Source organism: Poecilia mexicana, unplaced genomic scaffold, assembly GCF_051168715.1.
Source record: "Poecilia mexicana isolate PSO_F unplaced genomic scaffold, ASM5116871v1 scaffold_22, whole genome shotgun sequence".
In the NCBI taxonomy this organism is placed as follows: Eukaryota; Metazoa; Chordata; class Actinopteri; order Cyprinodontiformes; family Poeciliidae; genus Poecilia; species Poecilia mexicana.
Window position 1 is genome coordinate 16698659 of NW_028263391.1, and position 27178 is coordinate 16725836.

The window sequence follows — 27178 nt, forward strand, 5'->3', positions numbered from 1 at the left end:
AGTACTTTTGGTCTAGCTTCTAGTGAAAATATCTTGGTACACTTGAAATAAGACAAAGCTAACTTTTCAGCAAGATATAGGAGCTGGTTTTAGGTCAATAATTTCCTAACATTGACAAAAAAAATACTAGTTCCATCGGTAGATTGTTAAGTGAAATAATCTTCAAATGGAACTAATACTTTTTCATCAATATTAAGAAATAATTGGCCTAAAAGAAGCTCACATTTTCTTGATGAAAAGTTATGTGTAAGTTAGTTTTGTCTTATTTGTACTGGAAACTATAGAGAAAAAAAAAATTAAAATGTTCAGACTTTGTGTTTTTGCAGCGGTGCATATAACTAGAATAAATCTTTAAATTTGAAGTTTTAGTTTTAACTCAGAGTCCTACACCTTGAAAGAAAAGAGTGTGACTATTACCATCCGAGTAGCTAATTCCCAAGTGAGACAGTTTAATGCATTCACATGCAAGTCTTCTTTCCTCATTATTATTTACTTGGGTCGTTTTTAACACGTGCACCAGTTTAAGTCCCGGTTGCACATTGAGAAGCGTCTGATTTCGCTGCAGCAGCTACAGCGACCAGCAGCAAGATGAGGCCCATAAATCAGACAGAGTGTTAGGAAAGCAGAATAACACAACCCCATATAATCAAAAGTATGTTCCAGATTAACCTCTGACATGACTTCAGTCAGTACCTCTGCTGACATGGAATCACTTGAAGCAGTTTGGCTCTGGAAGCTGGAAGTCATGCTTTAGATCTTGTAAACAGAAACACTAGCTTCAACAGAGAGTTGTAGAACAAAGGAACACCCCCAGCCTGGATTCTCAGCATAGAAAAGTGAATTTTTCATATAATATAAAAAATTATTGATTAAATATTGCTTCATGGGATAAAATGCATCTCAGATTGAACGCGACGAAAGAGCAAATTTCAAAGAAGCATGTTCCGAAGATTTACTTGCTCTAACTGAACACTCATTAAGCTTTAATCCTGTGGTTTGTCCAAGGCATTTTGCAAAAGAGCTGGACCGCAATACTGTGACTGTACAATTACTTCAAAACGCCACATCCTTAAGTGCTGAGATTGCCTTAAATGACAAATAAGAGACATTTTATAAAAATGAGTCTTGTAGAGGATGAAAAGAGAAAAATAAAAGAAACAACAGTTCCGGGAAACAAACTGTTCCGGTGGTCCCTCACATTAAACTGCCACTAACTTAAATGCAAACACACAAACGCAAACAAGAGCTGATTGAGACTGGCACGAGACTGGATGCTTTCCGTATTTATCTCCTTGTGTGATCTTAGTTCATTTATTTACAGAATATAGTCTCGCTCTTGGTTGTGCAGTGAGAATCACTGTTGGATCGTTGCAGGGTCCAAGTTGAAAAAAGACAGAGGAAATTTAATATGTTTGCGCAAAAGAACGGCTGACATGAAATGAAACCTCTGAGGGCTCAGGTTTTGACTTAAATACTTTACGGACATATTGCCAGGAGACAAAAGACATGCAAGGAGCTCTTATATCACGAATGGATTACTTTCTGCTCACGTAAAAAAATTAAAGATACTTTTTTACTCAGGAGAATGGTAAGAGTAATATGTTTGAATATGGAGAATTATGAAATAATAACTCAACATAGCAAAAGTTAAGAACTGTCCTATGACTTATAGATGAGAACATTTCTTTATTAAATGAAGAATGTAGCCTTTATTTGGTTGAGACGGTTTAGCAACATTAATGCTAAAGTAAACTTGCAAGCAAGCGGAACGTCTTAATACTGAGCGTTTCTTGCCAGTGGATCAAAAATGCGCTGATGTCACATCCTTTTAGCAGAGGTGCATATAATAGCAAACATTGTTTCCAACAACACATCAGAAACAAAGTTATATAAAGTAGACAGGCTGGATATGCAGTTCTGAAACAATGGGATTATTTGAAGCATTTTTCTGAGGTGAAGCAAATAAAGTGACGGATAAACTGTCGTGCTGTCCTGCTACATGCTTTTATCCCTGAAAATACTTCTGTTTGAGACAAGTATTTTGATATATGGACAGCAAATCAGAGGTTGTAAAGGAAAATAGCTTAAAAACATCTTGTTAGAGTATAGGATTTTTTTTTTGTTTTACCATTTTGATCACATTTCAAGCCCTAACCTCAAACCAATTCCTTCTTTGATTATTATTATTTTTATGGAATAAGAAATGAGAGGGAGATGTTTTTGATAGTTACATAAAAGTAGATTCGATTATAAACTACCCAAATTATTTTAAACGGTTGCAAATGATAAAATGATATTTTATCAGTGCCCAGCTCCATAACCAGTCGATAAAATGGTTGTTGTCCTAATAAGCCTAAGTGCTTCATAAATATTGCTTTTGTACACGCTGCTTACATAATACAACAAGTGCCATGATTTTATCATATTTTGCTTCGTCACGTCAACGAGCCAGAAACTCCTTATCATTGTGGGAAAGTCTGCATCATTTCTGTGAGGAAAATACCTCAGAATCAATGAGTGTGAATTCGAAAGGCTCGAACAGCTACAGTCGATATAAATGCAAGCAAACAAAGTGCAGTGTGAGTGAATCCAGACAGCTTTACATTCTTAGCTTTCATCTCCCGAAGTGCGGGATCCAACTGCGAGTTATGAGGTCTGTTTAGATCTTCCATCAAAAAGAAATATTTCTGGCAGCTGCTGCTTAAAACAAAAGATGATTTAATGAAAAAAAATAAATAAATAAATACTGGAATGCATAAATTTCAATAGATATAGAGAGGCAATTTGTGACAACTCTTTATTTATTAAGGCTCTTCTTAAAATGCTTTAGAAATCACAAATTACATTATACACAGCTGTGTAAGAGTTTCAGTTGTGGTTTCATTTTTCATAGCATATAACAATAAACAATATGCTCTCATCTGCCTTCTGTTATTATTTTTTTTCTTTATATGCCTGTACAAAGAAGGATGGCAGTGAGAACACAAGATTTGGCGCTAACCAGTAGTACCACTTCTCTAAAAGGCAGCGCATGTTTCAGAGCCTCAAGTTGGTGCCACTTCTGGGTTTAACCTGAAGACTGAAAAGCTTTTCATCCACTGCACCAAAGAAGATGTCAGAAAGCAGCAGAAGTATCCGACTTGTCAACATCCCCGTCTTGGCGCCAACAGACAGCTGTCTGCTGCTGAAACACAGCAAAACTGCTTAAAGCCAAACAACCATAAGTGCGGCTGGATGTTACTAAAGATTTCAACACTGCAATGTCCAACAAATGTTTAAATAAAGAGACAACTCATGAAATCACTTATGGTGCTGACAGCAGCTTTTACCGCTGGATAGTTGTGGGGAGAAAAAAAAAAAAAAGAAGGGCTGGAAGCCTGAATATTTCTTATTGTAAATTTGTCTTCATGCAAGAGTTTATCATGATACATTACCAACATTATCAGCGCTTCCTGACAATTAGAACCTATTAGGAAAAAGTTATTTTGACTGTGGTGTCATGCATGAGGTTTTGGAGAATGCTATCGCAAAAACAAGCATTTTGTCATGTTACCACAAACTTGTTGTATTTATTGAGATTTCATGGAGTAACAGATATGTGTAGATAAATAATACTTTTTTTTTCCAAACAAAAATTTGAAAGGATGGTGTCCATCTACTAGATAAAACCCTTGTAATAATCTACTGCAATAAGTTGTCATCTAATGTCATTTCATTATTAAATACTGAACTTTTTTATCATGCATGCAAATATGTATAAGAGGATGAAAAAAAATAACACTATGTGTAGCATCTTGAGTATACCGTCCCATCTGTGTAACATGGTGTCGGCAGCATTCAGGGACATTTTTTCTTTAGCCAGAACAGAAAAGTTGTTCAGAGTAGAAGGATGGAGATAAATAAAGAAAAATCCTGTGAAACAAAACTCTCAAAGCCTGATAAACACTCAAGATTAGAATGAAGATTTACCTTCCCACAGGCCTTCAACACTAAGCATTTCATAAGGTTTAGATTTGGAATACATAATAAATTATTTACATGTTTTAAATGGAAGTCAACTGGGAAAAGTGGTTAAAAAGGGGGGGAAATGCTGATCTAATATTAGATGGTTTTAAAAAAAACCCAAAACAAAACAAAAAAAACAAAGCGTAAAAAACTTAATTACTCATAAGCCAAAAATATGACCTTCCCCAACATAAACTGCTATTTTATCTGTAAAAATAGGGGGTCCAAATAGCTTTACTTTAGTCCTGGAAGAAAGAAGGAACAAGCCCTTAAAAATTGTAAGGGATAGAAAAAATGCTAAAAAGGTTAAAATACCAAAAAGGAATGGGATTGTGAATAAAGTTAACTAAAATTCAGCAAGAATCAAACTAAATTTGAAATTAAATATTGAATAATTCATGTATTAAAATTAAATCAGCATTTTCTGAGTCAGCTTAATGTTACATAGAAGACCATCATTGAAGGTTTCTGGTTTTGGAACATTCTTAAAGGCAACATGTGGTATTTTAAAACGTGTTGGCCTATTATTGGCATTCCTTTTTAAGGAAAACTTAAGGAGATTTTAGTTTTATGAGCTGATCCAACCAGACAACGTCTATGTTCCAGGATGTCCTGATTTACTCATCAAAGTCTGCATAAGAACATACATAAAATGGAACAAGGAGATCAGGATTAGGAGGAATTTCCTAAAGAGTAGAAAAAAAGAAGACACCAAAAGTTTTTATTCAAAGGAAGAAAAGGTAGTTGAAGAAGCAGCTGCAAGAAGTGGTAAAAGCTGTTCCGCATAGAAAAAGCTTTAGACACATTTCTTGTGCTAGCTAAAAAAAGAAATTATCTCACAAAATTGAATCCTGAAATAAAAAAATCTGAATTTTTAAGTCTGAATGTCATCATAGAGCGACTATTTTACAGTTAATCGTAACATTTCATAGGCAGCTCTGGCTGTGTGAGAGATCCTCTGGATTCCCTCCTCGTTGTGTATCAGGGCTTTCGCTTAACAAGGTGGTGAGTGATTGATGGGGCTGATGAAGAGCAGCTGAGGCCGCAGGGTGGGAGGGACGAGGAGAAGCCCATTTCGTGACAGTGAAGAGTTTTATGATCCGTCCTGCTGTTGCACATGACGTGCGAAGAACAGACAGGAAACTGCAGGAAGAGAAAGGACAAAACCCAGAGGTCAGCTTATCTGCCTGAATATTTTCACCCAGTCACCCCCTCACTTCGTCTTCTACTCCCCCTTTCCTGACCCCTCCGCTTTCGGCGTCCTCCACGTCTCCCAAATCGATGAAGGATGTTGATGAACTGCAACAAAGGAGGTCAAAACCAGATTCTAGGTCTCACGCGAGACAGTTCATCACAGTCAAGTGCTTTTCAGGCATCAACAACAAAAAAAAAAAAAAAAAAATTGGTGCGCTGTTTGAGAGTTTCCCCAGATTATGACCATAACCCAAAGGCACCCTGACATTTCTTTCTCTGCTCTGAAATTCACGAGCCTCATTTAGTCCTTCCTGCAAAAACAGCACAGGTTTTCCGATACGCTGAAGCCACCCCTCATAAATCTGCACACTTAAACACGGGCCCTCAAACCTACCAGCCTGAGAGCTTTAAATGTTGGGGCCACATCGTAACATGCGTGTAGGTGGAGGGGGAAGCTCACAGGTGCCTCTCGGCTGAGGCTCGCAGCCGCCTGCTCCCCCACTCTGCAGTCACGCAAACGCTGCCCCTCTCCTGGCCCTCCTTCTGATTTTACTGCAGCCTGCGGGGGAAACCAGACGCTACAAAGGCCCCGGGTCCACATTAATTTCTTGAACGGGGTTACAAAGACATAAATCACTTTGAAACGGAGAGAGAAGGAGGAGGTCGCAGTTGACCCGCCGATAAGACCAAAACAGGGAAACATAGGAAGAAAAAAAAAGTGTTTTGAATTCCTATATATTTGCTGACAAGAGACTTTTGTTTTTTGTTTGTTTTATAAATGTCCATATAATTGAAAATAGCTGTCAAGATATGCTCGCTGTATTGAACTAATCATATTTTCTCTTGACACGCAAGTTTCCAGGAACAGAGTTAACAAGCTTTATAGGTCATTTGAGATTTACAAGTTTGTTTTACGCTCCAGGATTCAGTCTCAGACTTTGTTTAATAAAACACACACACACACACACACACACACACACGCAGACACGCACACACTCCCTTACACAATGTGTCTTTTTCTGTCCAAACTCTAAGCTGTGACTTGAAATGATCTTATTTCATGTTCCTTTTAAAACTAATTGTCTCTCGTTACAGGGAAACTGGAACAGATTCATTGTAGATTTATTGACGTGTGGAAGTTAACTACTCTCTCTACTGAAGACGTGTACAGTGTACAGTAATTGCCTCATGATCTCGTCACCTCCAGCACCTCTGCTTCCCTTCTGCTTTTACAGTGCCTCGCATAAGCTTTCATGCAACTTCAACTTTTTCGTGTACAACCATCAAGTTGAATGCCTTTTGGAGATATCTTGTGTGACAATCCAAACACAAAACAGCACATTGTTGCTAAGTAGAAAGTAAAGGATTTTTGGTATTAATTTTCAGGATAAAATACCGAACCCCTAAATCGGTACTTTCTGATTTGCACATCTAGAGACTCAAATTTCTACCAATTCCTCTTTGCAGTAGTTGAAGTTCAGTCAAGCTGGTGGGAGAGCATCTGTGAACAAAGATTTTTAAGCTTTGCCAGTTTGGTTTGGACTTTGACTGAATCATGTCACGTGTAAATACATTTTGACCAAAGCCGTTCAATTGTGATTCTCAGTATATGTTTGTGTCGTTGTTCAGCTGAAAGGTGATTCTCCACCTCAATCTCAAATGTTTGCAGCCATTAACTGGGTTTCTACTGCCATCATTTATGATTTATCGCCATCTGTCTTCCCATCATCAGCCTCTTTTTCTCTGCTAAGAAAAAATGTCACCACAGCATGACACTGCCACCACCATGTCACAGTCAGACAGTGTATTTAAAGTTATGTGTAATGCAAATTTTCCTCCACAGTGCTCTTCAACAAATCCAAAAAGGTCTTGGGTACGGTCTGACCTGACTCGAGCGCCTTCCACACTGAACACAGAACCGGCCGTTATTTCGTTATTTTAACATCTTGACTTTTTTTTTTTTAAATCTGACTTTGTAAAGAAAAACAATAATCTCAGCAGACTCTCCCACCTGAGCTGCAGTTCCTCCAGAGTCACCAAATCTCTGAGGATTTTTTAGAACAGCTAAATTCATACTGAGATTAGATTAGATTACCTACAAGTGCCTTATACAAATAAAAGCATAAAACTGTGCATTGCAGTGTCATAATAAAGGAGAGGAGGAGGTGATTTTAAAGGGCTACAATTAATTTTATTAAGGGATATTTTTGTTAAAAGGGGGAAAACACAAATGCAGATCACCTGTTTTAAATTTCTATTTGGGACAACTGAAGTGTGGAATCATTTCCCTTCCATGTCATAATTATGCAGTTTTATATTGCTCTATCACACACGATCCTTATGAAATATGTGAGGTATCAATAGTTTTACAAGGCACTGTTCTTTTACCGTGTGCGTCTTTCTTGGCGTGTCATAAAATCTGGAGATGCATACAAGTTTTCTCGAAACTACGTCTGTGGTTTGGGACTTAGAGTAATTATAAGTGTTTGCTCAGTTTCGCTCCACTAAAGGAAACTCATCTACACATGCTAAAACTTCATTCTCGCAGCCACATTTTCGCTCTTGTAAAACTTTTATGGCCTTGCGTGAATATTGTACATTCCTCACTGGCCTTATTATGAAATCATCTAAACTGACGTTCCCAGATGCGGGCGCCCTTTCAGACTTTTCTTAGAGATGAATTGATCTGAAAAAAAAAAAAAAAAAAAGAAAACCAATAAAACCACATTCCAAATGTGTGTGAGAACTTTTACTCATTTCTAGGCTGAGTGAAAAGCACAGTTTATTTCTTTCTTTCTTTATTTTTTTTTTTTGCCACGTCAACCGTCTGCTGCGTCTGATATTGATGCATTTGTTGACATATATGTTTTACCACAGGGCTTTGATTTGTAACCTAAGCTTGCACGGCAGCCTCGGTTTACAGCCGAGGTCTCGACGTATGGACACACGCAGGTACAGCACAGACGCCTGCTGTGCTCTGCATGAAAAGCCTCATTTAGAGCAGCACAAATCACATGTGCATGGCAGTAATTACCCTAGTTTTTCTCTGACACGCCATGGTCATTTACAAGATTTACCAGTCATAGATAAATAAATCTTCCATGAATGTCTCTCCTAAACATTGAATACAACTTAAAAGCGCAGTTTTCTACTTAAGGAAGTCACACTTTATTACATGACATTTATTCTGCATAGTGTGTGTTTATAAAAGATTTGACATAAATGTAAAATATATCAAATCTGAGAACTTGTCCCGTGAAAAAGAAAGAAAATCGAATCAGTTTTTTAAAATTTTTACAAAAAGCACGTATTTACAAATAAAAACAAAAAAAGGGACGTTAAGTCAAAATATATATCAGAAATACAATTTGACTGCATGCATACATAATTAATGTAAAAGCAAAGATGTTCGGACAGTAAAGCATCATAAACACCATCCTTGCATACCTGAGCCACACTTTTCTGATTGAGTCTTTTTAAGTAAAAATCAATCTAACTTAATAATGACAAGAAATGCTCCAATAATTACAGCAGTAGAAAATAATATAAATACATATAAGTTGTCTTTTTTAAAACATATACATTTCTTTTGTACTACGAGATTTTTTAAAATTTAAAAGTACATCTGCACAACAAAGTGAAATATAATATATTAACATTGGAGCTTTACTTGACGTGAAGGTCTTTCCACTTTTTACATCTTTGGCCCATAACCCCCCATAGTGGATTATTGGATGTGCGTATCTTTGTGGCAATACAAGCTGTTTTGAATCTCTTGAAGAAAAGTGCAAATTATGCATTACATGCTGGAATATGCAAAAGATTTTGCTGAAGAATATCTTTTTAAAAAAATAAAATAAATATTGTCTAAATGTAGCTATTGTTACAATGACAGCAAAAAAAAGTAATAAAGATGAGATAAATAACCTGACGCCTCTAGTTCTATTTTTCCTTTTTGTTTTTGTTGCTATTTTATGTAAATGTTCTGTTTTAAAAGTATCCCGTTTCAGTATTCAAATATTGCTTAAAGATGGATTCACCTAACAGAGTTAAATTTTGGCAAATGGTTTCAAGTGAATAACGTCCTCTAAGGGATGTTGCTCCTGCAGGTAACGATGAGGTCATTTCTTGTCAGCCAGTGGAAGTTGCTCTGTCGGCTCAAGGTAATTATCTGCAGGCACGCAACAGACTAACCGATTTGAGGTTGGCCCCCAGACTCTGTGCACAACCCCACAGCTTCCCCCCCTACCTCTCCCCCAACCTCGTGCTTTACCATCTTCCTCTCATTTGACAAGCTCACCAGTTGTAAAAGGGTCATATTTATCTTACTAATCATTCTCACTTTGCATTCCACTGAAGCTTTGGGGTTCATATAGAAAGTAAGGCAGGGCTTTCATTGAAACATGGAGTCGTCCAGACTAATGACTTGCAGAAGAGTTCTCCATCTCTTCATCTGAGGGAAGATAAACCAGATCAGCAGCAGCTGAGGACCGAAGACTTAAGTTGAATGCAAAGTAGAGAAAGTTATCTCAACAGTAAAATGCTGCCCTCTAGTGTCCAAACAATCTCACAAATCTCACATAACAAAAAAGGTGTTTGAAGGCACACTAGGACATTTTCCTGGAACCAGCATAGTTTTCCAGAGCAGTTTTTGCAGAGCAGTTTAACAATGTATCCCTAGCGTCAGAGTGTTGAGGAGGGAGCGTGCAAAGCGTTGTGATTTGTTGCCATTTTATCAGACTTCTAATTCAATCATCTCATTTTAAACTCGTCTAAGTCTGATATTTTAGCTGTAGCAGATAATAAATAAACTTCTGCTTTCAACAGTCTGTAGACAAAAGAGAAATATTCAAAGCTACATCATTTAAAGGATCACAGCCTCTGCGCTAGATTGTAAGGAGCACTGCAGCTGAATTTGTGCTCACTTCCAACATGTCGTTTTGAAGAAAAAAAATCGATTTTGAAGTCATTCTAATTATATTTCAAAGTGTATTAACCACGGTGCTGGTATTAGCATAACTGAAGATCAGTGTACAAAATACACTGAAGTGATAATGTCCTTGTGGTATATTTATGTTCACTGAGAACTAAAATAACCTTTATGTTTACAGAAAAGTTCTATGGATTGAAAAATATTGGTTTCAGCAGAAAATAAAAATAATATATTCAACCAGATCAGAACTCAAAAAATCCAGAATTGGAGTTCTTTTGGTATTAGATTTCAGTTTTGTCCTAACACATTTCCATGTCCACACTGGTGAGAGACACAAAACATTGAGGAATTAGGAGCTTATGCATAAGGAGATGTGGTGTACACATTCTCCGTGGCGCGACTGCTGTTCTCGGATATTTTTCTGTCCTCTGGGCGAATTCTGCTGGAGAAGTAGTAGTAAACGAACAAGAAGAATCCTACAAGCAAATAATGCATTGGTTATTTTTTTCTTTTAAGTCATTTAGTCTGAAATTGAAGACGTTCACTTTCAGTTCCAGGCTTACCTTGAAAGGAGTTGAGGATGGTAAAGATGTAGAAGGACGGAAGGAGCAGAAGGCCGTAGCTGAAAAAAGCGAATCCCCAACTGATGCCCAAAAGGCAGAAAAGACCCAGAAGAGAGAAAAGCCTCTTCTTGGTAGAGACTTTGTCCCTGTTGTCTGCTTTAGATGCAAATTTAGTGATCTGCACTACAGCTACAAGGAATATGGTTAAGGTGAAGATGAACACAATTCCATAGTAACCAATGTTCACTCCCATGTGTAATGTAGAGTCAGTGATCCAACACCTGGAAGTCATGACAAAGATTTGATTATTTTATAATCTGAAGCATGTCATTTAAATTATCTTCATAAGATCCTTACATGCTTACTGAAGTCCCATTATCATCATAAATTTCCATGTTACCATAGTTATTAGAGGCAAGAAGTCCAATCACAAACAGAGCGGGAATGACTAAACAGAGAGAAAACACATTTTCCTTATAATCTGCAGACAAATAAATCACAGTAAATTTGAACTATTTCGATCTCTCACCCCATCCCGAGAGGCAAATCTTGTACATATAATATTTGATGTCTGTGGAGATCTGGTGTAGATTGAAGTACAGGTGCAAAGCCTGCATGAAGAACCATGTGAATGTGGCCAGCATGCTGTAGTGCAGAGCCGCTGCCATCGCCACGCATGCTGCTGAGACCTTCAGTTTAGCGATTGACTCATTTACCAAGAAGCAAAGGTTCAGGAAGAACAAGGCGACAAAGAGATTCATGAGGATCTTTACAGCCTCACTGGCTTTAGTTTTCCTGTGAAGCAAATTGGTTTGTGTTAACAAAGCCATTCTCTAAGTAGAATTAAAATCAAAAGCAGACCTTATTTTTATTAATATTATTATTATTTTTTTTACCTTACGAGAAAATGCATGAAGAGAGCCACACCCAGGAAGAACAAGGATATGCCACAGCCAGCTTTTGTGATTTGGGTCAGGGTTTTCAAGTCAGAAGAACTAATATTTTTATTCCCTGGTGACTGGTTTAAACCACGATATTTGCTTAGTAAACATGAAAAATAAATGTGGTGTTCTTAAGAACTGCATAAAAATGACTCACCATAAGAATAGCAAAAAAGGTAAGGTGAGAGCATTGGCACGTGACGCTGCTGTTGACTGCTATTGTTTTGCAGCCATCTGTGATCCATTTGTGTGCGCCATCTGGTGGCCAGAAGGGACAAAAGTAATTAGATGAAACTGAAATTTACCAGATAAGTGAGAAATATGCGGGGGGAAATTCAGCACTGCCTGACATATCTGAGATGTTATGCATATAAGAATGATGCAAAAAGCAGGCGTAAATCAACGGCAATATTATCTTTATATACTGTATTGACAATATAATTTAAAATAAATCTAACTTTTGCTCACTCCTGTCTTTCTCATCTGTCTTTACAGTGTTACCAACCCTCTCTGTAACAGGGAGAGGAGTCGCAAAGCAGAGGCAGTGTGTCTAGATCCCACAGTGCATGAAGGTTTGGGACCAGTGCACCAGAGAGAATGCACATGTAAAAATTAATCTTGCAATGTCTTAAATTAGGAAGACATGATACACATAAAACACATCTCAACAACAACCAAAAGAACATTATGGTGTATATATATTCATTATATTATATTCGTCAGAATTGTTTACATTTTAAAAAAGCACAGTGTTGGTTGATAAATGGAAGGAAGCTGAGTAACTAGAAGAGCATTTCTTGACTAGCACATGCCCTTTCGCATTAAAACAAAAGATTTATTCCAAAGAAAGGGTAAGGTTTGATTAAAATTTTGAATTTGATTTCCTGAACACCATCGTCCCTGTGACCCCAAGAGGACAAGCATATATGGATGTACTTGTATTTTTTGTATATATATAGATTTTTATATTGGTTCTGCTTTGTCTTCTGTACTGCTGTAACAATGTAAATTTCCCCACTGCAGGATTAATAAAGGAATATCTTACCTTACCTTGTCTTATCTTATCTTATCTTATGGATGGATGGATGGATGGATGGATGGATGGATGGATGGATGGATGGATGGATGGATGGATGGATGGCTAAACACCATCTTGGCGAGTCAAATAAGCTAAAATCTATAAATGGCAATTGTGAGCCTCTACTTAGAAACTTAATAAGACTCTTGAACCAACCTGGCTGGTTACTTCTCCCATCCCATGATACGCAAGAAACACTCAATCCAGTCTGTAGTGGGACAGAAGAAGAAAAATCTGAACTCTTATTGTGTCCAACAAAAGGTTATTCTGAAAGTTTTTAACATCTCTTACCGTATTCACGTTAGTGAATTGAATATTGATGGTCTCTGAAAGGTTGGATATGTTCACTCCCATCTCAATCCCCAGGATTTGATTATTGAAGAAAGAACTTGTTGCATTGATCTGTTAAGTATAAACACACACACACACACACACACACACACACACATATATATATATATATTTTTTTTTTTTTGAATGGCTGATCCTTTGTTTTACCTTAGGAATTCCTGGAAAAACCAAGATTCCAATATAGGAGCCATTTTTCTTCACGGCCATTTCACTGGCTTCTTTAGGAAGATGAACTGATAGAGCGTAGTCTGTCGCCAAATTGTTGCTTTCTGATAAAATCTATTGCAAACAGATTATTACAATTACATGTGTGATGTATCATGTCTGATGAAGTGTTTTATTTTTCTTATATAAATATAGCTGTGTACCTTTACATCTCCACTTGATGTGAAGACAAAGTTCTTGTTTTCCTGATTTTGTTGTGTCAGTTTAGCAAACACTCCTTGAGTTTTACCAATTTTGATGATGGCTGTGCTCGTATTGCGCACTAAATCTGCAATAATGCTCATTTTACTCATGGTATTTCTGTAACATAAAAGGAGATTTTCATCAAAACATAATTATACGTCCTGATGATATTCTTGGATCATTGGATTTATTGACAGATATACTTACGCTGCATTCTCAGCTCTCTCAGTTTGAGGCAATTGTTCAGAATTAAAGTTCGGGTTGTTATCTAACGTCATACTGGGCAGAATTATTGAAGAAGTGGTAGTGCTTGATGCAGTAGTAGTTGGGCTTGATTTTGTCGTCGCCGATGTTGTAGGTTGAGTGGTCTAGTTTGAAACAAAGATTGTTTTTTTCATATATATGAAATATCAGCTGTTTCTTCAAAAAGAAATTACAGAAGTCAACTTACTGAAGTTGTAGTTGGGCTTGATGTTGTAGTCCCTGATGTTGTAGGTTGAGTGGTCTAGTTTGAAACAAAGATGTTTTTTTTTTTTTCATATGTGTGAAATATCAGCTGTTTGTTCAAAAAGAAGTTACAGAAGTCAACTTACTGAAGTAGTAGTTGGGCTTGATGTTGTAGTCCCTGATGTTGAAGGTTGAGTGGTCTAGTTTGAAACAAAGATGCTTTTTTTTTTTTCATATGTGTGAAATATCAGCTGTTTCTTTATAAATAAATTACAGAAGTCAACTTACTGAAGTAGTAGTTGGGCTTGATTTTGTCGTCGCCGATGTTGTAGGTTGAGTGGTCTAGTTTGAAACAAAGATTGTTTTTTTCATATATATGAAATATCAGCTGTTTCTTCAAAAAGAAATTACAGAAGTCAACTTACTGAAGTTGTAGTTGGGCTTGATTTTGTCGTCGCCGATGTTGAAGGTTGAGTGGTCTAGTTTGAAACAAAGATTGTTTTTATATGTGTAATATGTCAGCTATTTCTTCAAAAAGAAATTACAGAAGTCAACTTACTGAAGTAGTAGTTGGGCTTGATGTTGTAGTCCCTGATGTTGTAGGTTGAGTGGTCTAGTTTGAAACAAAGATGTTTTTTTTTTTTTTCATATGTGTGAAATATCAGCTGTTTGTTCAAAAAGAAGTTACAGAAGTCAACTTACTGAAGTAGTAGTTGGGCTTGATGTTGTAGTCCCTGATGTTGTAGGTTGAGTGGTCTAGTTTGAAACAAAGATTGTTTTTTTTTTTCATATGTGTGAAATATCAGCTGTTTCTTTATAAATAAATTACAGAAGTCAACTTACTGAAGTAGTAGTTGGGCTTGATGTTGTAGTCCCTGATGTTGAAGGTTGAGTGGTCTAGTTTGAAACAAAGATTGTTTTTTTTTTTCATATGTGTGAAATATCAGCTGTTTCTTCAAAAAGAAGTTATAGAAGTCAGCAGACCAAATAACTTGGTTGAGAAAGAGAACTGCTTGAGGTTCTGAAAGCCGTGGTTGTACCAGTATTTTCTGGCTTTCCAGTCCCTGAGGAAGTCCTGTCATTTGTAGGTTTGGAAGTCTAATTCATGAAACACTGCATTCATTTTTGACATGTCAAATATTATTTGTCTTTCAAAAATGAAAATTACAGAGGTCAATTTACAAAATAACTTGTTTGAGAAACAGAATAGTTTAAATAGCTGAAACTGTTTGGATCCCAGGTTCTTGAGTTGTTTTGTAGTTTGCTTTGATTCTAGTTTCATTATAATTTTGCGTTACTTTCTTATTTTGATTAGGTTAGCCTTGTTCCTGCTGTTTTCGTTCAGACCTTTCATAATGATTTGAGTTTATGTTTATTCTTGTTTCTAGTTATTTTTAGTTAGTCTAGTTTTATTATGTTTAGTTTGCTTTAGTGTTAGATTTATTCCCTCGTCCCACGTATACGTTCTCTCACCCTCGTGCCACTTCCCCCCTCCCTCTCTCTCCGCCTCTCTCTCTCTCTCTCTCTGTCTCTCTCCCTCTATTTCTCTCTCTCCCTCTCTCTCTCTCCTCAGACGACCTTCTACTCCCTCCACTCACACCTGCAGTCAGTTATCTTTTGGCTGTGCGGATCCTGACAAAGAGATGTCAATTGTACGTTTGGAAGTCTAATTCATAAAAGACTGTATTAATGTTTGATGTGTTAAACATCTGATGTCTTTCAAAAATAAAAATGACAGAAATCAGAGAGATCACATTATCAAATAGCATGTTAGAGAAACAGAACTGCTTGAGCTACTGAAGTGAGGCTTGTAAACAAACCATTTTGGTCTGTAGTCCCTGATGAAGTGATGTTGACTGTGTTTTTCTAAGCCTATAACATATTGTATTTATTGTTGATGTGTGAAGTATTAATTGTCTTTCAATAATAAAGGTAACAAAGAGCAACTTACCACATTACTTGTGCGAGAAAAAGAACTGTTTACGTCATGAATATTCAGTGCTGTTGTTGAATTTAATGACTGTGCGGCTCCTGACGAAGTGCTGTTGTGCGTAGGTGTCGGTTTCTATTAAATAAGAGATTGCGTTTATTTTTTTGATGTCAGAAGTATTTGTTTCTTTAAAACAACTAAAATGACTGAAATTAGTTTACCACAAAACTTGTTTGAGAAACAGAACTGCCTGAGTTGCTGAAAGTTGAGCGTGTAGATACGACCTTTTTGTCGTTAGTCACTGAAGAAGTGTTGTTGTTTGTACTTTTGGAGGCCTAGTTCATCAAAATTGTATTTATTTTTGATTTGTGCAGTATTAGTACTCTTTCAAAAATAACAATTGCAGAGATTAACTTACCAGATTACTTGTTTGAGAAACCGAACTGGTTGAGGTGCTGACATTTCGTGCTGTTTTTGGACTTTCTGTTTGTGCAGTCCTTGATGAAGTGCTGTTGTTTTTAGGAAACGATGTCTAGTGCATAAAAATGTGTATTTATTAAACTACTTAAGCATTATTTGCATACTAAAAATGAAACGTGCAGAGATCGTCTTACCAGATAACTTAAATGAGAAACGAAACAGCTTGAGCTGCTGAATTTCAATGTTTTTAAAGAACCATTTTGGTCTAAAGAGGTGCTGTTGTTTGTACTTTTTGATGCCAAGTTTGTACAATATCATATTCATTTTCAAATAAGTATTACTGGACTTTAAAAATATAAATGAAAGAAACCACCTCACCATATAACTTGTTTGAGGCACAGAACTGCTGGAACTGTTGAAAGTTGGACTTGTAGAGAAACCACTCTGGTCTGTATTCCCTGATGAAGTGATGTTGTTTGTACTTTCTGAAGCCTAGTTCACAATAGATTGTATTTCTATATTTCAGAAACACTAGTTGTGAACCACACAAGAAAAATACAGAAATCACCTTACCGAATGACCTGTTTGAGGACCAAAACTGCTAGAGCTACTGAAAGTCGGGCTTGTAGACAAACCATTGTGGTCTGAAGTCCCTGATGAAGTGATGTTTTTTGACATTTTTGAAGCCTGGTTCATAAAAGAGTATGTTTACATTTGATTTGTGAAGAATTAATAGACTTTCAAAATAACAGTTTCATAGATTATTATACCTCACTACTTGTTTGAGAATCAGAACTGCTGGAGGTCCTGAATTTTGGGGTTGTAGAAAAAGTTTCTTGGACTTTTGCACCTGATGAAGTGCTTTCATTTGAAGGTGGTGACGTCTAGGTCATAAAAGATTGAAGTAAGTTTTCATGTTTGAAACAATAATTGTTTTTTAAGAAAAACAATTGCATATATCATCTTACCAAATAACTTTTATTAGAAGCAGAACGGTTTGAGTTTGAAGTTGTAAACAAAGTATTATGACTTGAACTCCCCGATGAATTGGTGTCATTTGTATGATTGGAAGCCTGGATCATAAAAGTTCAACTTTAGTTGTGATGTATGAATTCTTGTCTTTTAGAAATAAAAAGTACAGAGATCAATTTACCTTATGACTTGTTGGAGAATCTGAACTGTTGGAGGTGCTGATATTTTGTCTTGTCAAATCATCTTCGTCTGTTGCACTTGTTGAAGTGATTTCTGGTGGCAACGTCTAGTTCATGATAGATTGTTTTAATTTTTCATGTGTGAAACATTAGTTATCTACCGAACATGAAAAGTATGGAAATCACCTTACCAAATAACTTGTTTGAGGACCAGAACTGCTAGAGTTTCTGAAAATTGGTGTTGTAGACAAACCATTCGAATGTGAAGTCTTTGATGAACTGCTGTTTGTACTTGTTGAACCCTGGTTTATTAAGAAGTATGCTTACATTTGATTTATGAAGTGTTAATAGTCTCTTCAAAAATAACCATTACTGTAATTTTCACACTATAAGGTGCACCTTAAAACCTTCAATTTCCTCAAAAGCCGACGGTGCACCTTATAATCCGGTGCGCCTTATAAATGAACCAATATTGAACCATAACAGGTCTAGCAACTACGGTAAGCAGCCGCCAACTTCATTTTCACCCGTAGAAGAAGAAGCGCGCGGTGCATGCTGGGATAGTTGTCAGAGCGCTGATTTGTTAATAAAGTTTGACTGACCTATCTACCTACCGACCGTCTAGAATCAGGTCGTCTGCAGGTCATTTAGCACCACGTTCTCCACGAACATGCTGTGCGCGAACGGAGAAGGGTGACCATCGTCCGGCCACGCCACAGCCCACTTGCAGAAAGCTCTACTCACCGACCGGAGTCGGACTGTTTTCTTGACATTCTGTTTAGTGCAGCTCCATCTAGTGGATGCACAACGTAACTCCAGCCTCTACTGTAGGGTCTATTCTATGCCGCTTATAATGCAGTGCGCCTTATATATGAAAAAAGTTTTTAAATAGTCCATACATTGAAGGTGCGCCTTATAATGCGGAAAATACGGTACATAGATTATTATACCTCATTACTTGTTTGAGAATCGGAACTGCTGGAGATGCTGAAATTCGAGGTTGTAAACCAATTGTCATTGTCTGTTGTTCTTGATAACGTCCTGTTGCTTGTACTGTTGGAAGCCTAGTGCATCAGAGATCACATTTATTATTTAATTTGTTGATTGTCTTTCAAAAATAAGAAATACAGAAGTCAACTTACCAAGTGACTTGTTTGAGCAGAAGAACTGCTCAAGTTGCTGATATTGGGGCTTGTTTTTTGACTTTCTGGCTGTTCAGTCCCCAATGAAATGCTGTTGTTTGTAGGTGATGATGTCTAGCGTATAAACAAAGTTATTAATTTTGATGTGTGTAATATTTGTTAGTTTTTAACATAAAATATAAATCATCTTACCAAATAATTTTGTGACACAGAATTTGAGTCACTGAAACTGGAGTTTGTAAACAAATTATTTGCATTTGTTGTTGCTGATGAAGTGCTTTCATTTGAAGGTGGTGACGTCTAGGTCATAAAAGATCGAAGTAAATTCTCATGTTTGAAATAATAATTGTTTTTGAAGAAACACATTGACAGATATCTTACTAAATAACTTTTGTTAGAAGCAGAACGGTTTGAGTTTAAAGTTGTAAACAAAGTATTTTGACTTGAACTCCCCGATAAATTGGTGTCATTTGTACGATTGGAAACCCGGATAATAAAAGATCAACTTTAGTTTTGATGTCTGAATTATTGTCTTTCAGAAATAAGAATCACAGAGATCTAATTACCTCATTACTTGTTCGAAAATCAGAACTGACTGAGGTGCTGAAATTCTGAGTTGTGATCGAAGTTTCTTGGTCTCTTGCACCTGATGAAGTGCTTTCATTTGTAGGTTGCAATGTCTATTTCATAAAAGGTTGTTGCATTTAATGTGTGAAATATTAGTTGTCAACAAAACAACAAGAAATATATAGAGATGACCTTACCAAAAAACTAGTTTGAGAAACAGAACTGCTCAAGTTGTTGAAATTTGAAGTTGTAAACAAAGTAATTTGGCTTGAACTCCCCAATGAATTGGTGTCATTTGTATGACTGGAAGCCTGGTTCATAAAAGATCAACTTTAGTTTTGATGTCTGAAGTATTGTCTTTCAGAAATAAAAATTACAGAGATCTAATTACCTTATTACTTGATAGAGAAATGGAACTGCTGGAGGTGCTGATATTTTGGGTTGTAAGACCATCTTGGTCTGTTGCACTTGTTGAAGTGCTTTCAGGTGGTGACGTCTAGTTCAGAATAGATTGTTTTAATTTTTCATGTGTGAAACATTAGTTATCTACCGAACATGAAAAGTATGGAAATCACCTTACCAAATAACTTGTTTGAGGACCAGAACTGCTAGAGTTTCTGAAAATTGGTGTTGTAGACAAACCATTCGAATGTGAAGTCTTTGATGAACTGCTGTTTGTACTTGTTGAACCCTGGTTTATTAAGAAGTATGCTTACATTTGATTTATGAAGTGTTAATAGTCTCTTCAAAAATAACCATTACTGTATTTTTCACACTATAAGGTGCACCTTAAAACCTTCAATTTCCTCAAAAGCCGACGGTGCACCTTATAATCCGGTGCGCCTTATAAATGAACCAATATTGAACCATAACAGGTCTAGCAACTACGGTAAGCAGCCGCCAACTTCATTTTCACCCGTAGAAGAAGAAGCGCGCGGTGCATGCTGGGATAGTTGTCAGAGCGCTGATTTGTTAATAAAGTTTGACTGACCTATCTACCTACCGACCGTCTAGAATCAGGTCGTCTGCAGGTCATTTAGCACCACGTTCTCCACGAACATGCTGTGCGCGAACGGAGAAGGGTGACCATCGTCCGGCCACGCCACAGCCCACTCGCAGAAAGCTCTCCTCACCGACCGGAGTCGGACTGTTTTGTTGACATTCTGTTTAGTGCAGCTCCATCTAGTGGATGCATAACGTAACTCCAGCCTGTACTGTAGGGCCTATTCTATGCCGCTTATAATGCAGTGCGCCTTATATCTGAAAAAAGTTTTTAAATAGTCCATACATTGAAGGTGCGCCTTATAATGCGGAAAATACGGTGCATAGATTATTATACCTCATTACTTGTTTGAGAATCAGAACTACTGGAGATGCTGAAATTCGAGGTTGTAAACCAATTGTCATTGTCTGTTGTTCTTGATAACGTCCTGTTGCTTGTACTATTGGAAGCCTAGTGCATCAGAGATCACATTTATTATTTAATTTGTTGATTGTCTTTCAAAAATAAGAATTACAGAAGTCAACTTACCAAGTGACTTGTTTGAGCAGAAGAACTGCTCAAGTTGCTGATATTGGGGCTTGTTTTTTGACTTTCTGGCTGTTCAGTCCCCAATGAAATGCTGTTGTTTGTAGGTGATGATGTCTAGCGTATAAACAGTTATTAATTTTGATGTGTGTAATATTTGTTAGTTTTTAACATAAAATATAAATCATCTTACCAAATAATTTTGTGACACAGAATTTGAGTCACTGAAACTGGAGTTTGTAAACAAATTATTTGCATTTGTTGTTCCTGATGAAGTGCTTTCATTTGAAGGTGGTGACGTCTAGGTCATAAAAGATCGAAGTAAGTTTTCATGTTTGAAACAATAATTGTTTTTTGAAGAAACACATTGACAGATATCATCTTACCAAATATCTTTCATGAGCAGCAGAACTGTTTGAGTTTGAAGTTGTAAACAAAGTATTTTGACTTGAACTCCCCGATAAATTGGTGTCATTTGTACGATTGGAAACCTGGATAATAAAAGATCAACTTTAGTTTTGATGTCTGAATTATTGTCTTTCAGAAATAAGAATCACAGAGATCTAATTACCTCATTACTTGTTCGAAAATCAGAACTGATTGAGGTGCTGAAATTCTGGGTTGTAATCGAAGTTTCTTGGTCTCTTGCACCTGATGAAGTGCTTTCATTTGTAGGTTGCAATGTCTATTTCATAAAAGGTTGTTGCATTTAATGTGTGAAATATTAGTTGTCAACAAAACAACAAGAAATATATAGAGGTGACCTTACCAAAAAACTAGTTTGAGAAACAGAACTGCTCAAGTTGCTGAAATTTGAAGTTGTAAACAAAGTATTTTGACTTGAACTCCCCAATGAATTGGTTTCATTTGTATGATTGGATGCCTGGTTCATAAAAGATCAACTTTAGTTTTGATGTCTGAATTATTGTCTTTCAGAAATAAAAATTACAGAGGTCTGATTACCTTATTACTTGATAGAGAAATGGAACTGCTGGAGGTGCTGATATTTTGGGTTGTAAGACCATCTTGGTCTGTTGCACTTGTTGAAGTGCTTTCAGGTGGTGACGTCTAGTTCAGAATAGATTGTTTTAATTTTTCATGTGTGAAACATTAGTTATCTATGAAACATGAAATGTACGGAAATTGCCTCACCAAATGACTTGTTTGAGGACCAGCACTGCTTGATCTGTTGAAGATCTGACTTGTATATAAAGCATTTTGGTCTGAAGTCCCTGATGAAGTGCTGTATGTTGTATTTTTTGAAGTCTAGTTCATAAAATATTGTTTGTTTATTTGTTATTTGTGGAAAATAAGCCGTCTTCCAAAAACATAACTGAAACAAACCACCTTACCAAATAACTTGTTTGAGAAACTGAACTACTTGATCCGTTGAAAGTTGGGCTTGTAGCCAAATCATTTTGCTCTGTAGTCCCTGATGAAGTGCTGTTTTTTGTCATTTTTGAATCCTAATTTATAAGAGATTGTATTCATTTTTGTTTTGTTAAGTATTAGTGTTCTTTCAAAAATAACAATTACAGTGATCAACTTACCAAAACACTTGTTTGAGGAGCGGAACTGATTGAAGGGCTGAAATTCGGGGTTGTAAACAAAGAACCTTGGTCTGTTGCACCTGATGAAGTGCTTTCATTTGTATGTTGTGACATCTGGTTCATAAAAAAAAAAAAGTTTAACTTTTTGAAACATTAGATGTCCACCAAAAATGAAAATACATCGCTCAAGTTATGACTGTTTTGAGGAACTGAGCTGCTTGATGTGTTTAAATTCGAGGTTGCAAGCAAACTGTCATTATCTGTTCTTGTAAAAGTGCTGTTGCTTGTACTTTTGGAAGCCTAGTTCATCAAGGATCATATTTATTATCCAGTCTGTGAAATGTTGAATGATCTTTAAAAAATAAGAATTACAGAAGTCAACTTACCAAGTGACTTGTTTGAGCAAGAGAACTGCTTACGTTGCTGATATTGGGGCTTGTTTTTGGACTTTCTGTAGTACTCGATGAAGTGCTTTCGCTTTTAGGTGGTGATGTCTGACGTGTAAAAGATATTAATTTTTAGTAAGTGAAATATTTGGTTTTCAACATAAAATATAAATCAACTTACAAAATATTTATGAGACACAGAAATTCTTGACACACTGAAATTTGAGGTTGTAAAACTATTTCTGATGAGGTGCTGTCATTTACATGTGGTGACATCTACTTTATAAAAAATGTTAATTTTTCATGTGTGAAAAATTAATTGTCTTTGAAAACATGAAACTCACTGACATCATCTTACCAAATAACTTGTTTGAGAAACAGAACTCATTGAGTTGCTGAAATCTGAAGTTGTAAACAAAGTATTATGAGTTGGACTCCCCGATGAAGTGGTGTCATTTGTACGATTGAAAACCTAGTTCATAAAAGATTGTATTTAGTTTTGATGTGTGAAGTATTGTCTTTCAAAAATAAAAATTACAGAGGCCAACCTAACACATTTCTTGTTGAAAAAACAGATCTGTTTGAAGTGCTGAAGTTTAGGGTTGTTTGTGGTCTTTCTGACTGTACAGTCCCTGATGAAATGCTGTTGTCTTTAGGTGGCAATGTCTCGTGTATAAAATATTCTATTAATTGTTTTATTTAGTTATTACCTATCTTCCAAACGTAACAATTTCCGAGATCAACCTAAATAAATTACTTGTTGGAGAAAAGTAACTGCTCAAGTGGCTGAAAGTTGTTCTTGCAAATAAACTTTCTGTCTCCACGTTCCCTGATGCATAGCTGTCATTTGTAGTTTTGGAAACCTCATTCATAAAGACTGTATTTATATTACTTTTTTTCTCAAGATAAAAATGACAGAGGTCGATGTACCAAATACCTGGTTTGTGAAACAGAACTGCTTAAGTTGCTGAAAGTCTAGGTTGTAAACAAACTATATTGCCCTGTAGTTCCTGATGAAATGCAGTTGTCGTAGGTGATATTGGTTATAAAAGATTGTAGGGTTGCACCAATATAAGAATTTGAGCGAATATCCGATGCAACTATTGCTGGTCTGGCTGATAACTATTATTTACCGATTTTAGACATATTATATATATTTTAGTACCATTTCGACACGACCATAATGTTTACCTTACTTCAGCTTAACTTTCCACAATCTTACACTCCCTCACTATCACATGACCAAAGAAATACCACATGACTAACCACCTCCATTCCAGAAACATATGGAAACAAGTTGGAAATGAATATCAGTTATTGATATTGTTCCAGTTTTATACCACTATGTTAAGAAAATAACTAATATCAGTTGATGTTAATACAGTTATATACCATGCATGCCTAAAATATTGTATTTGTTTTTGATGTATGAGATATTAGTTCTTTCAGAAATAAAAAAAAAAATCAAAATCTTACCATACTGCTTGTTTGAGAAACTGAAACACTTGAGGTGCTGAAATTTGAGGTTGTGGTAGCACTTTCCGTATGTGCAGTCCCTGATGAAGTGCTATTGTTTGTAGGTGGTAATGTCTAGAGTATAACAATTTTTTATACTTATTTATATATATATAAAAAAAATATGTGTGAATTTCTAGTTGTCTTTCAGAAATAAAAAATGACAAAGGTCATCTTACCACATTACTTGTTGGAGAAACCAAATTGTTTGGGGTGGTCAGAGATGCAGCTTGCATGTTGTTTCGACAAGAAGAATTGATCCCAAATCTTGGCCAGGTACCTATTTATATGAAAACATTGATAAATGTTTCTAGTAAACATTTATCAAAAGCCTACTAGAAAATTCTTCAATGGCCCTGATATAAAACACCTTCACATAACGGTTGCTCAAATGTTGAATTTCCAAACAGCTGATCCAGGCCAAATCTAATGGTCGGTCCACCTTAAAAGTGCAAGAAAAAATAAAGTTATAAACTTTACAATATACATGTAAAGTAACTTTGCATGCAAATGTAAATGAAGAGAAAGTGCCTTTCATAAGTCTTCATACCCCTTGAAAATTCTCTCTCTTCAGACCCAAATGTAGTTTACTGGGTTGTTAAAGTGGACAAATAATGATGTGTGATTTATAAACCTGATAAATAATTAAATCAAAAGTGCTGTTTGCACATACATCCCCCTTCACTATAATATTCTTAAATAAAGTCTTGTACAATTCTTATGCCTTTACCTAATTAGTAAAAAGTGTCCATCTGTGTATCTCAGCATAAATCCAATTGTTCTATGAAGGCCTCAGAGAAACAGAAATGCTTGTGAACAAACTTATTTTCAAAGACCATAGAACAAAGCAGATAGACGGGTCAAAGTAAAAGTAGCAGAGAAGTTTAAAAGCATTGTTAAGTTTTAAGACAGAACCTCAGACTTTGAAAATCTCACAGAGCACTGATCAGCGATGTTACGTCACGTGAAGATATAGTATGGCACAGCTGAAAAAAATTAAGATCTTAGCCATAGCAAAAGGAATAGGATTCAAAAATATTTAAATTATTTTTTTGAGCAGAACAATGCAACCATCTGTAAAGTATTTTAATCTGTAAAATCGTGGTAAGAATGCGACTGGGACAGAGGTTCACCTTTCAGCAGAACAACAGCCCTACACATGGAATCAAGGTCCGATCATATGTAGGAATATCCTAATCAAAATCCAGAATGCTATTTTTTTTTCACTATTACAGTCAAAGCAGACTTTTTAAAATTTTGTTTAAAAAAATTGAAAACCGCATCACTTTATTCCATCAGTTGTGTGCTTCTTTCCTGTGGCCTACCACACAAAATCCCAGTAAAATACAATTTTACTTTGCAACTTTGTAAAATAAAAAAGGTTTAACATCAACATTGTTTGATAGTTCAAGGGGTATGGATACTTCAGGCATTGTTTGTGCCAAATCTGTGTTTGTGACTTTACCCATTTTTAAGCAGTTGTCAATATTCAGCATTAAACCTGAAACAAAGAATAATAAAAACCTTTTGCATAAAGAGATAACACTGACATTGCATTGTAACTATTTTCACCAACAGGGCACTCTCCCCCTGCTTTAGTTCAAAAAGAACATTGTTGGCAGTACCTTGTGAGTAGAATGTTGATGGCATACATGAAAAATTATATGCTGGGTTCTGCAACACGACAACATCTTGGTTGCATAATGCTGCTTCATTCAGCGTTAGTTTGTAACAGTTACCAGCCAAACTTATTTTGGGGCTGCAGTCGAAATCCTCACTTAAACAACAACCTGAAAATACAATAACATATCTGTCAGCAATGCTGTGCCTACTAATCGCTGACCAGAAACTGAATTAGGTTTATCCAGTTAAAATGGATTGGCTCAAGTTGATAACTCTCCACCACAACATTCTGGTATGTACAAATACATTTCTATAGCTTCTCAACTTGTATTATTGTACTGTATGAAAGCCAGGCTGGTGACACTACAGTTCAGTTTAATGCAAGGGGACAAGCAATCTCCACTTCCTGAATTCAAAGTTGGCATGGCAAAAACAGCATCAACCAGTTCTCAAAAAATTGTTATCTTAATTCATGCACACATTCAACAACACGGACAGTCACAATCATTTATTTAAGAAGACGGAGACATTCATGATCACGTTGAAGAAAATAATAATAATATTCGGCTACTGCACCCGTTTTATTTTCATGGAGGTTGAAACACAGCTGTTTTCCACTCTTATTCATATAAACAGCATCTGCAGTATAGAGAAATACCAAGTGCAAAACATTTTATTTGGTTTTTCACAGTAACTGTCCTTGTTAAACACTATTGTCACTGTAAATCCAAGCTCACCCGTTGGAAAAGTAGTATTGGACGTAATATTTTGAGGCGAAATAAACAGAATGTTTTTCACCCAGGCTCCTGTATTTGGGCCTGTAAAGAAACAACACTTAAGAACATTGTATCAAAACTAAGTAAAAAGTACTTGTTTAAAAGAATAATAATTGTACGTGTAAAACAATACATGATCTCAATAAAACATTTATTACTTACATGAAGCTTCACAAAAGTGGTCCTGGAGCAAAGCTGCATAAAGCAGAGAAAGTTTCACAACAGCAAACATCCATCGAGTGTTTACAGCCCGCGCTCTCATAATTCAAAGTAAGGAGGCAGATTGCATGAGCAAATAACTTGACTACAGCTTGATTTTATATATTTTTAAGTCCCATTTAAGAGTGTAGCTCCTTCTGCAACATGGTTTAGATAAAATACGGATTGTGTGGCGTTATAACAGAAACCTGTTGTGGCATCATTACTATTCAATCTGTTTTAATTTGCAAATTTAAGCATGACTACAGAGTGTATGTTGTCTGTTTTTTTTTTTCCCCGCAGATGCCAGGAATGCAATGCAAATGTTTTTGATCCGTCATCAAGGATGTCATTTCTTTTCTTTTATCCTAGGATCCACCTCTAAAAAATCCAGTTTTTCTTTTGCACATGATTGTTTGTAGTGCTGCTTATGTTTCTTACTAAGCATTTTTAAAAGAAGTAGATTTCCACA

At 36.1% G+C, this 27178-nt stretch overlaps 1 protein-coding gene and 1 long non-coding RNA gene across 2 annotated transcripts; both read right to left on the reverse strand.

Moving 5' to 3' along the window:
- Positions 1-7926: 7926 nt before the first annotated feature.
- LOC106915019 (uncharacterized) lies at positions 7927-27178 on the reverse strand. Its single transcript, XM_088002559.1, has 26 exons — positions 26671-27178; positions 26470-26550; positions 26309-26371; positions 25735-25899; positions 25575-25610; positions 24480-24551; positions 24289-24389; positions 24071-24184; positions 14764-14817; positions 14623-14676; positions 14480-14533; positions 14346-14399; positions 14209-14262; positions 14067-14120; positions 13925-13978; positions 13681-13841; positions 13434-13590; positions 13213-13344; positions 13006-13116; positions 12871-12922; positions 11794-11894; positions 11592-11713; positions 11225-11490; positions 11053-11143; positions 10696-10976; positions 7927-10608 (listed from the first exon to the last, which is right to left on the reverse strand). Exons 1-26 carry the CDS (start codon positions 26768-26770, stop codon positions 10490-10492), a joined length of 2703 nt encoding a protein of 900 aa, XP_087858685.1. The 5' UTR covers positions 26771-27178; the 3' UTR covers positions 7927-10489.
- Positions 16478-21218, reverse strand: LOC106913504 (uncharacterized). Its single transcript, XR_015761945.1, has 13 exons — positions 21045-21218; positions 20852-20959; positions 20662-20775; positions 19711-20583; positions 19130-19626; positions 18756-18863; positions 18564-18677; positions 18372-18485; positions 17613-17723; positions 17424-17528; positions 17239-17343; positions 16844-17154; positions 16478-16762 (listed from the first exon to the last, which is right to left on the reverse strand). It is a non-coding gene; the product is annotated as an uncharacterized LOC106913504 (long non-coding RNA).